This window comes from Ursus arctos, unplaced genomic scaffold (genome assembly GCF_023065955.2).
Source record: "Ursus arctos isolate Adak ecotype North America unplaced genomic scaffold, UrsArc2.0 scaffold_14, whole genome shotgun sequence".
Lineage (NCBI taxonomy): Eukaryota > Metazoa > Chordata > Mammalia > Carnivora > Ursidae > Ursus > Ursus arctos.
The window spans coordinates 32,572,385-32,588,969 of record NW_026622808.1 but is presented as its reverse complement, the minus strand read 5'-3'; the positions used below and the strand labels follow the sequence as shown (position 1 = coordinate 32,588,969).

Here is a 16,585-nt window from a genome sequence, read left to right as displayed (position 1 = left end):
ACCCAACATAGGGCTTGAACTCATGACCTTGAGATCAAGAGTTGCATGCTCTACCAACTGAGACAGTCAGGTACCCCATTCTTACCACAGTTCTGACAAGCACTAATTGACACACACACACAAAAACAAATCTAAAACTAAAATCTTGAGTTTTGGGGCACCTGGGTGGCTCAGTCAGTTATGCAACCGACTCTTGATTTTGGCTCAGGTCATGATCTCAGGGTTGTGGGATGGAGCCCCACATCAGTCTCCACACTTAGGGTAGAGTCTGCTTGAGATTCTCTCCTTCTCCCTTTGCTCATGCGCGTGCTCTCTCTCTCTCTAAAATAAAATCTTTAAAAGGAATAATAATAAAATAAAATATTGGGTTTTATTTTTGCCAGAATTTATTAAAATTATGATTTTTTGCCTATTATATAAGTATCTTAAGCTTGAACTTTTAATGGAGAGAGATTCTTCAGAGTCCTCATTATTTGTTCTATTTATTTTTTTCTATCTTGTAAAAAATTGTTAACAGAAACTCATTTCACTACAAAAAAGAGAAGGAAATGATAAAGGGAGAGAGAGAGGAAGGAAAGAAGAAAATGTTGAGAGAAATTTAATGTTTCAAAAAAGTTTTTTTAGCTGCAGAATCCTTTTTTTTTTTTTTTTTTAAGTAATCGCTACCCCCAATGTGGGGCTCAAACTCACAACCCTGAGATGAAGGGTCTCATGCTCTACCAACAGAGTCAGCCAGCCTGCCCTTGCTGCAGAAATCTTGATCAAACAAAATATAATCCCATGCCCAGAGAACAAAAAAATTTAACATTCATCTATCTGAAGGAGTAAGAAGGTGAGTATTCTGCAGTACTGTACTAAAGCCATGAGGGGCCTCTGAGAAACTGTAGGGTCCTAGAGCCTGGATTCCCAGGGAAAAGAAATCTCTCAATGTCTGGGAAATGTTTATTTACCAACAGAATCAAACACTTCAGAGCATTTTGGTTTTCTCACTAAAGGAAGATAAGTATTCAACAGAAAGGATACTTAGTCTAAGAATCCTTAAAGAAACTTTGGCTCTTTCAAAATGAAAGTAACAGTGGTGACTCTAAGTGACACATCTTCACTGTCACAGAAATAATAAAGTATATCTCTGCTTGAGTGTTATAATTTCCATGACACCTAAAGATGTTCCCTGGTAACTTACTACCAAGAAATGAACAACTTAATTTCCTCAGTGACTTCAAATTATTTATTTATTAATACAGGAGCCCTAATTTATCTCATGTATTTGCTGAGGTAAATGAATAAACATAAAACTAACAAATAAGACTATGTATAAAATTTAGGGTATATCTTAAAAAATACCAACATTTTGCAGCACCTGGCTGGCTCAGTCAGTGGAGCATGTGACTCTTGATTTGGGGGTTATGGGTTCGAGCCCCATGCTGGGTATAGAGATTACTTAAAAATAAAGTCTTAAAAAGAATACCAACATTTCAATGTGAGAAAATCAGCCTGAATAGCCTGAATCAGCTTTTTAAAGAATTCATGTGCTGTGCTCACTTCGGCAGCACATATACTAAAATTGGAACCATACAGAGAAGATTAGCATGGCCCCTGCGCAAGTATGACACGCAAATTTGTGAAGCATTCCATATTTAAAAAAGAAAAGGAATTCGTGTGTTATATTCTTGACCCTAAAACAACTGTTACCTAATTTCCTAAATCAGATGATCTGAAAAGATAACAAATTAAAGAGCAGATTTTGGCAAAATAAACATAACATTACTTGAATACTGTATTTCTCTAAGAAGTCCTTTAGCTTACTTTTTCAGAGGGCCAGAACTGTGGCAGCCAAATTCAAATCTGCCACAAGTCACACTGACAAGTAAGCAAATAAAGAGTAATTATTAGATGAGCTATAAAGGCAACAGTATTATCATACTGAAATAAAATTATTTGACTATTAATATTCCATTTCTGTTTCCCTCAAAAGATATGAAATGTCTCATCCACTTGAAAAGTTTGCATACCTGTCACATTTGTCTTTTGCCCTTTTCTTTTTCTCTTCAAACTGTTCCAAGAGGCCCTTTGATTTTCCAACTGACAAAGGAAGAGGAAATAAACCTCTATCGTTTGTATCTCCTCCAAACAGCTGGGGTTTTGTCTGGTACTTTGTGAAAATACTAGGTTCACTCTGTTAAATGAAAAAAAAATCACAGCATTTCAGACATGAAAATATTTATAGCATTCACTATTTTCTACACAATGTAGAGTCACCTTTACGTGCAAAATACTACTAAAAAACAACATGGCATGTAGTATTTCCTTTTTATTTCATATACATCAGAAAATTACATTAAAATAAAGCAACTCTTTTTTTATTTATTTTTTAAAGATTTAATTTATTTTATTTATTTGACAGAGAGAAAGGCAGAGAGAGAGGGAACACAAGCAGGGAGAGTGGGAGAGGGAGAAGCAGGCTTCCCGCTGAGCAGGGAGCCCGATGTGGGGCTCCATACCAGAACGCTGGGATCATGACCCCAGCCAAAGGCAGACGCTTAACAACTGAGCCACCCAGGCACCCCAGCAACTCTTTTTATTAACAAGGTTTCTGTCTTACCAGCCCAGAGATATTAAAAATGTCAGCTATGGGCGCCCGGGTGACTCAGTCAGTTAAGCGTCTGTTTTTGGCTCGGGTCATGATCTCAGGGTCCTGGGATTGAGTCCTGCATGGCATCAGGCTCCCTGCTCAGCAGAGAGTCTGCTTCTCTCCTCTCCCTGCCACTCCCCCTGCTTGTGCTCGCGCTCTCACTCTCGCTCTCTAATAAATAAAATCTTAAAAATATATATATACATCAGCTAATCAGGGTGCCTGGCTTACTTAGTCAGTAGAGCACATGACTCCTAATCTCAGGGTCACGAGTTCAAGCTCCACGTTGGGTGCGGAGCCAAATTAAAAAATAATAATAATAATAAAATATCAGCTAAAATGGCTTAAAATCCATTGCACAAATTTGAAGGCAATAACAGAATTCTTTATGCTGTCTCTGAGATGATATGTTAAGTTTACATAATAAGTTTAACTCAATTACTAGTTGAACTAGACTTGTTGATAAGTTTGACCTGGACTTGACAGTAAGCATGCTGAAATGTGGTGAGTCATTTTCAGCATTCTGAGGCAAAAATTACCCTGAAACATTCAGGGAGTACATTTTCTCCTTCATATCACTGGGTACCAATTTCTGTACTGAAATACTTATCTGAGAGCATACCCTACATCTTAAAGCACTGACCTAATCTTATCCATGGACTCTCTATTTGATTCAGTTAAGTCTATATATAAAGTTAAATCTAGTTTTAGACCAAAATAAATAAATATAGAAAAATATTTCTGACCCATGAAAGAAGACAGGCTGGTCTCAAAAAATTGAGGACTCAGGAGACTCTGTTCTTGATTCTGGCCCTTATTCATTAACTAAGTCCTCAGAATCCTCACATCCTTCTTCAAGGAGATAATGTAGCACAGTAGGCTAAAATCCACAAAGCACCTAAAGTTTCTTAGAAAAAATTTCCATTTAAAATAAAATTTATGTTACTTTATTCCTATTTTTCTAAAACTCTTGTTTCTTATGAAATTTTCACAAACAATAGTATGTGTTAGAAAATGTCATGCAATATTTGTCTCTCCCTGAGGGTCAAGGCACTGGCAATATTTTGCAATATATATATATTTTTTTTTCCATTTCAGACTACCAAGTTTATCAGACTACTGAGTTATCAATCGAGTGTAAATCCATTTAGGAGAGTAATCCTTAGAGATGTATAATTCTAAAATATAATAGAACAGAATAAGTCTTCTTTATTGCTTATCTCCATAATGACTATGAAATGTGTGCAGAGAAATTCTGGAAATGAGACTCACGTCCAGAGAATTCTGTTGTGACTGTTTTGGATGTCTCAAGTGGACACTGTCCAAGGGTGCTGACAGAGTCTCTGAACTTTCCGGACAGAACTGGGATCCAAAGAGGAACTGGGAATCACTGAGACTGGAGTAATCAGTTTGATTATTATTCCAGCTAGATGACTTAGTGGTCCTGAAATTAAGCAAGAAAAGAGAAGTATATCAAGTGGGCAAACTTTCTGAAAAAGTGAAATCATAATTCACAGCTACTCATTTCTGAATATTCTGGGCAGAGTACTAGTTTGTCCTGACCTCCTAGTCCCCTGCACACTGCCAGTACTACCTATAAAGAAACACAAAGAAATTCTGAATTCCAGGCATTTTGATTACAGAAAAACAATCAGATGGAAATTCAAACACTAAGGACTGGCACCATTATTCCTTGTACAACAGTACTGTGGGCTATAACACCATTTGGGGGATCAAAGTTCCTGAAATCTTTAGGGATTAAAAGAACATTATCTTTTAAAAAGTTGAATCTGGGGGTGCCTGGGTGGCTCAGTCAGTTGGGCATCCAACTCTTGATTTCAGCTCAGGTCATGATCTAGGTTCATGGAATCAAGCCCCATGTAGGGCTCTGTGTTGGGCGTGGATTCTGCTTGGGATTCTCTCTCTCCTTCTTCTGCGCCTCCTTCCCACCCCCATTCTCTCACTCGGTCTCTTGCTCTCTCTAAAAAAGAAAGTTGAATCTGTTAATCACTAAGGGAATAGATAAAAATAAAATACGGTGTATGCATATAACTGATGCATTAGTCAGAAGCAATAAACTAAATTTACATATAACGCATGAATAAGTCTCAAAAATGTAATTTTGAGTGCAGAAAAAGAGTAAAAATGGAATGAACTCTATATCATTTATATAATCTTTTAAATCTACATCATACCACACCAAATAAGTATATAACTGTGTGTGTAGAAGGTGAATTAGACTCTCGTTAACTTTCCTAGAGTGTGCCTACAGGGAAGGGAGGCAGCAGGATTACAGGGAGAATAGGAGTCCTAATACAAAAAAACACAAGACAGGTTAGTTACAGACTGAATATTTTGTGTTCTCCAAAAATTCATATGTTGAAGTCCTAATCCCTAATGTGATAGTATTTGAAATGCGGCCTTTGGGAGGTAGTTAGGGTTAGACAAGGTCATGAGGGTGGGGCCTTCATGATGGGATTAAGGCCCTTACAAGTAGAGACACCAGAGAGTTTGCCCTCCTTTCTTTCTTTTTCCTCCATGTGAGGACACAGAGAGAAGACAGTTGACCGCAAGCCAGGAAGGGAGCCCTCACCAGAAATGATCCAGCTGGCACATGGTTCTACGACTTCCAATCTCCAGAACTGAGAAAATAAATGTCTATTGTTGAAGCCATCCAGTTTAGGGTACTTTGTTATGGCAACCTAGCAGACTAATACAGGCCTCACCCAGACTGAAGAATATCATCAACTCAGATTTGTGCACAGGAGGATCCATTAAACATTGTTTTTGAAACAAAGTGGTGTTCCCTTTCACACCTTTAGTGTATTATTCTTGCTTGAAGGACTTCCAGCTGTGGACTTCCAACTTGCTTCCCCTGGATATCTACACCAGTCTTTAAACCTCTCATATGAAAGGGAGAGTGATATTGATAATGATATAATCACACCTGAACACAGTGTACTGAGCCTATTACAGAGACAGCACATAAACAGGCAGACAAGTAAAAGACAGTCTTCAAGTTTTTACTTGAAAGATATCTCAGTAACAATTTGTGTTACTTAACGCTGTTGTGCAACCTGAAAAAATATGCTTTTCGTTAAAACACACAAACACAAACCATTCCTTTTTAAAAAAGCTAAATCTAGGGGCACCTGGGTAGCTCAGTTTGTTAAGCATCCAACTCTTGATTTTGGCTTAGGTCATAAATCTCAGGGTTGTGAGATTGAGCCCTGAATTGGGCTCTGCTCTGGGCATGGAGCCCACTTAAGATTCTTGATTCTCTTTCTCCCTCTCCCTCTGCCCCTCCCCCGGCCTGCTCTGTCTTTCTCCCCTCCTCCCAAATAAATAAATAAGCCAAATCTAAAATAATTAGATAGCATATAAGTACATATCCTAAGCCAAAGGAACCATCATATATTAATGCGAGACAAAAAGAAACTCTAATAGTTCAGCACAGGAAAGAGCAATTATTTCACTGATAGAACCATTTTCTAAGATTAGCTAAGGTAATGGGCTGCACACATGTATTATAATACGGGTTGCGTAATCACTGCTCAAAATGGCTTAAATAGCTCTCTGTGACTCCCCTCTCAGGTCAAAGAGAATAATTAGCTGGGCTAGAAAAAAAAAAACCTGTGAGGTTATAGAAATTACATAGGATTTACATCTTAAAGCTATGATCTAGAATTTAACAAAGATAGATTTTTCCCTACTCAATATCAACTGTAAGCATTTTTTTTTCTTTTTGAGAAATAAAAGCACAGTGCTCTAGGTTTTTATTGAATTAATCACTGTCTTCAGGAAGGTGCTACGAAGAAAATAAACTATCCAATAATAAAACATGCCAAAAACAATTAGAAATCCCTTAAATATATACTACCTCTGGGGCACATCCACCAAGTTAGCAATGGCAGGCCCACTGCATGTCTGGCAGACACAAATGTAAATACTTCAGGGGAGCAGCAGAAAGGGCAATATCTTAGTGAGCCTTGTCAACAGCTGGAGTGGCTCTTAACTCCACAGCGCCTACGAATGGTACTACACAACTGAATACGTGCCTGAACGTTGTCTTGATGTCGCTCCCTGCTGTTTCAATAGCAATCGCTCCAACCAAGGTGAATTTCTAGATGTTGGGCCATGTCTAATTCTCACAGGCCCCATAGTCCTTGGGCCCAGTGCTGCACACAGAGCCACTGCTCAGTTAACACACACAGCTGAACTGACATTGCTTTTATAATCAGAAAATCGGGCAAAAGGAAAAAGACGAGGATGGGAGAGCAGTGAAAGGAAGGGAGAAGAAGGGGAAGAAGCTGTATGAAGTAACTCTATTACTAATTAACTAATAAGAAGGAGAGCCTTTTTCTATGAAATCAATACAAATATAAGACCCTCAGTATCAGAGAATATAACCAGAAAACTTACCCAGAGCCTGAGGGCATACTGAGCATCTCTTTGATATTCCAGACATTGAAATTCATTTCTTATGGTTAGCCCTATTCAAAAGAGAGGAATATTAATTTAAAAGGTTAAGATAGTATAACTTCCCCCCAAAGATTACTTTACTGGTGACTATTAAATGTAGATGAGGACATTTCAGCAACTACATTCCCATTCATTTGGTGAAAACTCCCATTACGTATGTGTCAGAAACAGGTATTTTCAGGGCACCTGGCTGGCTCAGTCAGTGGAGCGTGTGACTCTTGATCTTGGGAGTTATGAGTTTGAGCTTCGTGTTGGGTGCAGAGATTACTTAAAAATAAAATATTTTTAAATATAAAAGAAATAGGTATTTTCTGCTATTAAATTGCATACAAATCCCCTCCTTCTTAATACCAAGGAGAGCCCAGTCATCTATGAAACAGTAAATTTGCATTCCATCTTCTGCTCTCTTGTCCTTTTCTCTTGCCATCCTATTAATAATCTGCTTTTAGGAAAAGACCAATAAACTCTATTTTTCATTGCATTGATAAAATGAATGACTTAATCTATAACCTCTCCCAAGAAGACTAGTTCTCCCCCAATCATAGGATATGGGAATGCCAAGAGTGCTGTGGAATTTGGGCAATAAAGAAGCTTGATGAAGAGTGAGTGTTTTGGGCAAAGTGCTTTCCCACACCTCTTATGAGCATACCTCTTATTGGCTACCCTGCTCACTGCCAACCCAACACACTGCACACTATGGTTCATTATTATGATCACAGAGCCTGGATTTTATTAAACAAGACCAATTTCTAAATTTCTAAATTTTGTCTTCCTGATCTCACAGAACATTCATATTTATCAGATTATATATTACCAGGAGGGCATCAGAAAATGATTCCCACACAAATGGTAGGCATATGTGACCAAACATCAAATATTGTCCCAACAGAGATCTAGATAAAATGAAACACAAGTTCTGAATAAATATAAACAGTTTAGTATACTTTTATATAATTTAATCTTGTTTAGAGAAATCTGTTACATTGAAGTTTTCTAAATTTTTTTTTAAGATTTTTTAAAATTTATTTATTTGACACAGAGAGAGACAGCCAGCGAGAGAGGGAACACAAGCAGGGGGAGTGGGAGAGGAAGAAGCAGGCTCCCTGCCAAGGAGTCCGATGTGGGGCTCGATCCCAGACCGCCGGGATCATGCCCTGAGCCAAAGGCAGAAGCCCAACGACTGAGCCACCCAGGCGCCCCAAAGTTTTCTAATTTTTTAGAAAAATAGATGCATTGGGGTGTTTATAACCACTTGTTTTGCAAGACTAGTAAGCACAGATCACAGGATCAAGGGGTGAAAGGCATTATCATTTACATAACCCTACTATGTATTGGGCACAGTGCTAGATATGCTGCAGGATACAAAGTTAATGATTTTGTGAGGCAGGTGTTGTTATTCCCACTTAGAAGTTTGTAAGGACTCACATGGTCTAAATAATTAGTTCAAGTTCTATCTGAATTTGGAGGTAAATATGTTCTATGCTAGGTCAACCCATTACCGAAGGCCATGCTGTGCTCTCGTTTCTCAACACTGGGTCTGTCTTAGATACTTTCTAGAAACAAGCAACTCTGTATTTCTTCCTTTATGAGCAGCTTGGTAATGACTTGAAAGGATATGACTTTAGAGGAATAAGATCAAGGTTCAGATCCTGATTTATAGTGTGAACTTGGGCAAATTAGCTAACTTCTTTGTTTTTTGTTTTTTTTTTTTTCTTTTTTAAGATTTTATTTTTAAGTAATTTCCACATTCAATGTGGGGTTCAAACTTACAAACCTGAGATGAAGAGTCACATGCTCTACCAACTGAGCCAGACAGGCATCTGAAATTAGTTAACTTCTTTGAATCCCAGTTTCCTTATCAGTTAAATGAAGACAACACCTATCTTTAAAAGTGGGGATAGGGATTCAAGAACATGAATATCCAGTGCCTGGATATGGATACTGGCACTTTTTAGGTGCTTCTTAATTACTTCCTCAGAGACTGTGGCTTCACCATTTTCAAACAAATCTATGGTCTCGTGGAGACTTTGACATTCACCTACTCTCAGTTCAAAGGACTCTCATATGTAACACACCAAGTCTCTCGCATTCACCTAGCTGAGAATAAAATTTCTGCAAGGTTGGGACTAAATACCAGAGTTAATTAATTATTTTGTCTCAGCACTCTTGAACACAGTTTAGACTGTGTAGAATACCTTCAAAGAAGTTCAGTGTAATATTACTATCCCATGATACAAATAAATTAATAAAATACCTCATTGAGATGAAAACTGAAGAAAATTCATTTTAAAAACTGGCAATATTGTCCAGGCAGATCCACAAGTGAATTCTACCAAACAATTAAGGAAGAAATTATGCCAATTCTCTAAAATCTCATCCTATTACCAAAACCAGATAAAGACATTATAAGAAAAGAAAACCACAGACCAAGATCTCTCATGAACATAGGTGCAAAATCATCAACAAAATATTAGCAAATTGAATGCAACAATATATAAAAAGAATTATACACAACTGAGTGTTATTTATTCTAGACACACAAAGCTATTTCAACATTTGAAAATCAAATAATGTAAACCATCACATCAACAGACTAGAGAAGAAAAATCATGTGATCAAATTAATAAATACTAAAAAAGCATTTGGGGTGCCTGGGTCACTCAGTTGGTTGAGTGTCTGACTCTTGATCTCAGTTCAGGTCTTGATCTCAAGGTTGTGAGTTTAAGCTCTGTGCTGGGCTCCATACTAGGTGTGGAGCCTACTAAAAAAATTAATTTATTAATTTTAAGAAAAGCATTTGACAAAATCCATCACCCATTCATGAGAAAAACTCTCAGCAAAGTAGGAAATAGAGGGGAACTTCCTCAACTTGATAGAAAACATCTACACAAAATTCCAAAGCTAACATCATACTTGATGAGAAACTAAAAGTCTTCTCTCTTAAGATCAGGAACAAGGCAACGATTCCCCCTCTTCTCTCAATACAACATTGTACTAGAAGTTCTAACTAATGAAATAAAACAATAAAAGGAAACGAAAGGTAAATAGATTGGAAAAGAAGAAATAAAACTGTCTTCGTTCAAAACCACGTGACTTTCTATGGAGAAAATCCAAAAGAAGTGACAAACTCCTGGAACAAACAAGTGATTATACCAGTGTTGCAAGATAAAGATTAATACACAAAAGTTAATCACTTTCCTATATACCAACAATAAACAAATGGAATTTGAAATTAAAAACACAACACCATTTACATTAGCACTCCTAAAATACTTATAACAAAATATGTATAAGATGTATATGAAGAAAACCACAAAATTCTGATGAAAGATATCAAAGAAGAACTAAATAAATGGAGAGATATTCATGTTCATGGATAAGAAGACTCAATATTGTTAAAATGTTGTTCTTTCCAACTTGGTCTATATATTCAAACAATCTCAATAAAAATTTGAGCAAGTTATTTTGTGGATATTGACAAACTGACTCTAAAGTTTATATGGAGGAGCAAAAGATCCAGAATAGCCAACACAATATTGAAGAAGAAGAACAAAGTCAGATGACAGACACTACCCAATTTCACGATTTACTATAAAGCTACACTAATCGAAATTATGTGGTACTGGCAAAGGAATAGACTAATAGATCAATGGAACAGAATAGAGTGCCCAGAAATAGACTCACTCAAATATAGTCAACTATCTTTGACAAGGGGGCAAAGTCAATAAAATGAAGAAAACATAGTCTTTTAAACAAATTGTGCTAGAACATCTGGATATCCACATGCAAAGAAAATTTAGACACAGACCTTATACCTTTCACAAAAAATTAACTGAAAATGGATCACAGACCTAAATGTAAAATGTGAAGCCATAAAAAACTCTTTGAAAATAACATAGGAGAAAATATAGATGATCCCTGCATTTGCCAAAGACTTTGTAAATACAACACCAAAGACATGATCCATGAATGAAAGAATTAATAAGCTGGACTTCCCTAAGATTAAAAACTTCTCTGTGAAAAACACGGTCAAGAAAGTGAGAAAACAAGGCACATACTGGAAGAAAATATTTGCAAAAGACATCTGAAAAAGGTATCCATAGTTTCCAAAATACACAAAGAACCCTTTTTTAAAAAAAAAAAAACATATTATTTTTTATGGGGCGCCTGGGTGGCTCAGTCGTTAAGCGTCTGTCTTTGGTTCAGGGCGTGATCCGAGGGTCCTGGGATCAAGCCCCACATCAGGCTCCCTGCTCCGCTGGGAGCCTGCTTCTTCCTCTCCCACTCCCCCTGCTTGTGTTCCCTCTCTCGCTGGCTGTCTCTCTCTGTCAAATAAATAAATCTTTTATATTATATTATATTATATTATATTATATTATATTATATTATATATTATAAATAAATCTTTAAAAAATTATTTTTTAAAGTAATCTCTACACCTAACATGGAGCTCAAACTCACGACCCTGAGATTAGGAGTCACATGCTCCACTGACAGAGTCAGCCAGGTGTCCCAAACATACAAAGAACTCTTAAAATTCAATGATAAAACAAACAACTCGACAAATACATCAATGGAATAGAAAAGAGAGCCCAGAAATTAACCCATGCATATATGGTTGATTAATTTATGAGAAAGGAGTCAAGAATATACAATAGGAAAAGAATAGTCTCTTTAATAAATAGTGCTGGGAAAACTTGACAGCCACATACCAAAGAATGAAACTGGACCCTTGTCTTACATTACATACAAAATCAATTCAAAATAGATTAAAAATTTAACACCTGAAACAGTTAAATTCCTATAGGAAAACATAGGGGGTAAGCTCCTTGACCTCAATCTTAGCAATGATTTTTTGATCTTGACATGAAGAGCAAAAGCAACAAAAGCAAAATAAACAAGTGAAACCACATCAAACTGAAAAGCTTCTACACAGCAAAGGAAATCTTCAACAAAATGAAAAGGCAATCTGTGGAATGGGAGAAAACATTTGCAAACCATATAGCTGATAAAGGGTTAATACCCGAAATACATAAAGGACTTGTACAAACCCAAACAAACCAATTAATAAATGGGCAGAGGAACTGAACAGACATTTTTCCAAAGCAGATACACAAATGGCATAAGGTACTTGAAAAGGTGCTCAACATCACTATTCATCAGGGAAATGCAAATCAAAACCACCCAGAGATGTCATCTCACACTTGACAGGATGGCCATCATCAGAATAACAAGAGATTAATATTGGTGAAGATTTGGAGAAAAGGGAAACTTTGCATTGTTGATGGTAATGTAAACTGGTGCAGCCACTATAAAAAATAGTATGGCGTTTCCTCAATAAATTAAAAATAGAACTACAATATATAATCCAGCAATCCTACTTCTGGGTGTATATCCAAAGGAAATGAAAACATCTGTACTCCATGTTCATTGCATGCACTCCATGGAGACATCTGTACTCCATGTTCATTGCAGCATTATTCACATAGTCAAGATCTAGAAACAAACTAAAGGTCTCTCAATGGATGAATGGATAAAGAAGGTATGATACACACACACAGAGAGAGAGAGAGAGAGAGAGAGAGAGGAATATTATTCAGCCATGAGAAAGAAAGAAAGTCTGCTACTTGTGACAACATGGATGGAACCTAAGGGCATTATGCTAAGTGAAAGAAGCCAGACAGAGAAGACTGCATGGTTTCACAGACATGTGGAATCTTAAAAAAAAAAAAGAAAAGGGAAAAATAAGGTCAAACTCATAGAAACAGAGAGTAGAAAAGTGGTTTGCAAAGGCTAGAGGGTGATGGAAATAGGGAGACACTGGTAAAAGGGTACAAACTTTTAGCTATAAGATGAATAAGTTCTGAGAACCTAATGAATTATGTGGTGAGTATAGTTGATAACACTGTACTGTATAATTGGAATTTGCTGAGAGTAGAACTTAAATAGTTTCACCAAATAAATACACACATACATATATAAACAAACAAATAAGCGATTTACAAAGTGATGAATGTAATAATTAACTAGATGGGGGAGATCTTTTCACAATGTCAAATCATCATGATATACACTTTAAATATATTATAATTTTGTCAATTATATCTCTTTAAGGTGAAAAAAGAAACCTAGGCAAAAACTTAACAAGAAATGTCCAAAAGTTATGTGAAGAAAGCTATAAACCATTCTTGAATAATGAGAAAGATACATCATGTTCATTGATAGAAAGAATCAACATCACAAAGATGTTAAATCTATCTAGGTTAATTTATAACTTTGAAATGTCCCAATAAAAATACCATCATTTTTTTTTCTACAGGGAAAAAACTGATTATAATGCTCATTTGGAAATGAAAACAAGCAAGACCAGCCAGGAAAATCCTGAAATAGAAAAGAGGAAAGAGGAGGAGGAAAAAAAAGGGGGGGAGCAGCCCTACCAGATATTACAAACATAAAGCTTCTACAATTTTACATTATATTGGTACATGATTAGACAGACAAGCCAGTAGAATAGATCATAACAAAAGATCTAATTGAAAGTGGAAATGTATATGAATATATGATAAAGGTAGCATCTCAAATATATTGAGGAGAGAAAAACATTTTAAAAAGTAGAGTTGAGGGGTGCCTGGGTGGCTCAGCCAGTTAAGTGTCTGCTTTCAGCTCAGGTCATGATCTCAGGGTCCTGGAATCGAGCCCCACATCAGGCTCCCTTCTCAGCAGGGAGTCTGCTTCTCCCTCTCCCTCTGCCTGCCGCTCTCTCTTTCTCTCTCTCTCTCTCAAATAAATAAAATCTTAAAAAAAAAAGAAAAGAAAGTAGAGTTGAGGGGTGCCTCGGTGGCTCAGTCAGTTAACTGTCTGACTCGGTTTCGGCTCAGGTCATGATATCAGGGTCCTGAGACTGAGCCCTGAGTGGGCCTCTGCGTTCAGCATGGAGTCTGCTTGTCCCTCTCCGTTTTATCCTCCCCCCAGCACACTCTCATTCTCTCTTTCACATAATTAAATAAAGTCTTTTTTTTTTTAAAGTAGAGTTGGGATAACTGAATAGCTATATGAAAAAAGATTAAGACTGAATCTAGTCCTTTCACCGTATACCACAAAATATCCAAATGGATCAGAGATCATATAAAAATAAAACCATAAAAGCACTGGGGCGGGGGGGCAGGAGAGAAGCTGAAAAATTCCTCTATAGCCTGGACATGGGGAAAAGTTTGATTCAAAATTCAGAAGTAATAAGAGAAAACACTGATAAATTTGACTGCATAAATTTTTTAAAAAGATTTATTTACTTGAGAGAGAAAGAGAGTAAGTGGGAGGGAGAGGGAGAGAGGATCTGAAGCAACTCTGCACTGAGCGCAGAGCTGGACGTGGGACTTGTGGGGCTCGATCCCAGGTCTGAGAGATCATGACCTGAGCTGAAATCGAGAGCCAGATGCTTTACTGACTGAGCCACCCAGCGCCCTAACTACATAAAATTTTTAAAAAGAACATTTTGTGGGGCGCCTGGGTGGCTCAGATGGTTAAGCTTCTACCTTCAGCTCAGGTCATGATCTCTGAGTCCTGGGATGAGCCCTGTCTTGGGCTCCCTGCTCAACGGGGAGTCTGCTCCTCCTCCCTCTGCCTCTTCCCTGCCCACCCCCCAACTCGTGCTCTCTCAATGAATAAATAAAATCTTTAAAATAAATAAATAAATAGGACATTTTGTTTTACATTAAAGTCTTATAGAAAATGATCAAGACATATAAGCCAATAATTCACACCCAGCTTTTGGTCTTAAAATACCACTCACCACTAAAAGGAACCAGGTCTGGGACAGGAAATGTGTGAGATGAGTCTAGGACATCTTGTTGTCCCAGAGAACAAAGAAGTTAATTAGACTACCAGGACCAAAGACTACTGAAGAGCTAACTTAAAGGGGCTTTAAATTTATAATTATGGTTTTTTTTAAACCCTCATCAGTCACTTTGGAGGATAGGCAACAACTTATTATTCTGAAAACTGGTAGGGTAGACAAAAGAATCAATCATTTATCTTACCTTTCTAGAATAGATGTACCTCAAGGTAACCAACATATAGATGGTAAGAAAGTTCTTCTTTATGGAAGTATTCCAGCTAATAAACACAGAATGAATGGTAGAATTAGATTATAACCATTTTGGAGGTCCAATGAAAATAATGAATCTAGGCAATGATTATCAATGGCTGCTAAAACCAAAGTAAGAACCTCTTGTTGCAGTTCAACAGGAGGTGCCAAGCATTACCAAAGAAGTAGGTATACTTGCCAAAAATATTGAGACTTAATCTGGTTAAGCTTCTAGATCTAAGAACCAGTTTACAGAAAATACAGGGGTTAAGTGGAACCAGAGGAATGTAATCGGCAAAATCCAGAGTGGTTAATTCTATAGTTTCAATGACTATATTCTTTTACAGCATAAAAGACAAGGGGTGGGGGCGCCTGGGTGGCTCAGTCGTTAAGCGTCTGCCTTTGGCTCAGGGCATGATCCCGGCGTTCTGGGATCAAGCCCTGCAACAAGCTCCTCCGCTGGGAGCCTGCTTCTTCCTCTCCCACTCCCTCTGCTGTGTTCCCTCTCTCTCTGGCTGTCTGTCAAATAAAAAAATAAAATCTTAAAAAAAAAAAAAAGGCAAGGGGTGCCTGTGTGGCTCAGTTGGTTAAGTGTCCGACTCTTGGTTTCAGCTCAGGTCATGATCTCATAGGTCGTGAGATCAAACCTCCAGTCAGGCTCTGCGCTCAGCATGGAGTCTGCTTGAGATTCTCTCTTCCTCTCCCTTTGCCCCTCCTGCTCATGCTTTCTCTCTCTCTCTCTCTAAATATTTAAAATAATCTAATGTTTGTGCTTTGCTTTAAAACATCCAATCTGTCAGCAAATACTATGGCTAATTCCTTCAAAACATATCCAGAATCTGCCCACTTCTCATTCCTTCCATTATAGGTTTACCAGGTAAAATATAGGATGCCCAGTTAAATCTGAATTTCCCAAATATTGCATGGGACACATTTGTACTAAAAAAAATATTGTTTACCCGAATTCAAATTTAACTGGGTGTCTTATATTTTTATTTACTAAATCTGACAACACTACTCTACTGCCACCAGCTTGGATTACTGGAATGGCCTCCAAACTGGTCTCCCTGATTTCACCCTTGTCCCAACTTTATAGAGTCTTCTTTATGAAGCAGAGTTCAAACCTTAAGCCAGATCATATTGCCCCTTTGCTCAACTCTCCACTGCTCCTACTCTACTCAAATACAAGCCAGAGTTCCCATGATTATCTTTGGTGTCTCCAATCTCCCCTTACCCTTGCTTCTTTCCCACCAACACTCCATTCCATACCTCTTACAGGGCTCCTCACTGTTGTTCTCCTTGCTGGGCACACAACCAGCTTCAGGTCCCTTTCCCATACTGTTTCCTCCACTTGGTTCATTCACTCTTCCCTCCGATATTGGCATAAT

The 16,585-nt window shown here is 37.5% G+C and overlaps 1 protein-coding gene and 1 non-coding gene across 3 annotated transcripts in view; one reads left to right on the top strand and one right to left on the bottom strand.

The window, feature by feature from the left end:
• The window catches only part of IHO1 (interactor of HORMAD1 1), a 40,534-nt gene that overhangs the window by 21,704 nt on the left and 2,245 nt on the right, over positions 1 to 16,585 (bottom strand). The window contains exons 2-5 of one of the 2 annotated variants that reach the window (XM_026500830.4): positions 15,151 to 15,226; positions 7,055 to 7,125; positions 3,905 to 4,076; positions 2,013 to 2,176 (exon numbers count right to left, since the gene is read on the bottom strand). In XM_026500830.4, the coding sequence (XP_026356615.2) occupies positions 2,013 to 2,176; positions 3,905 to 4,076; positions 7,055 to 7,110 (392 nt within the window). In that variant the 5' untranslated portion in view covers positions 7,111 to 7,125; positions 15,151 to 15,226. Of the gene's footprint in view, positions 1 to 2,012; positions 2,177 to 3,904; positions 4,077 to 7,054; positions 7,126 to 7,928; positions 8,009 to 15,150; positions 15,227 to 16,585 lie in introns of those variants that run through there. The other variant, XM_057312095.1, reaches the window with a different exon arrangement.
• LOC113257305 (U6 spliceosomal RNA) lies at positions 1,535 to 1,641 on the top strand. The gene has a single exon (XR_003316919.1). It is a non-coding gene; the product is annotated as a U6 spliceosomal RNA (small nuclear RNA).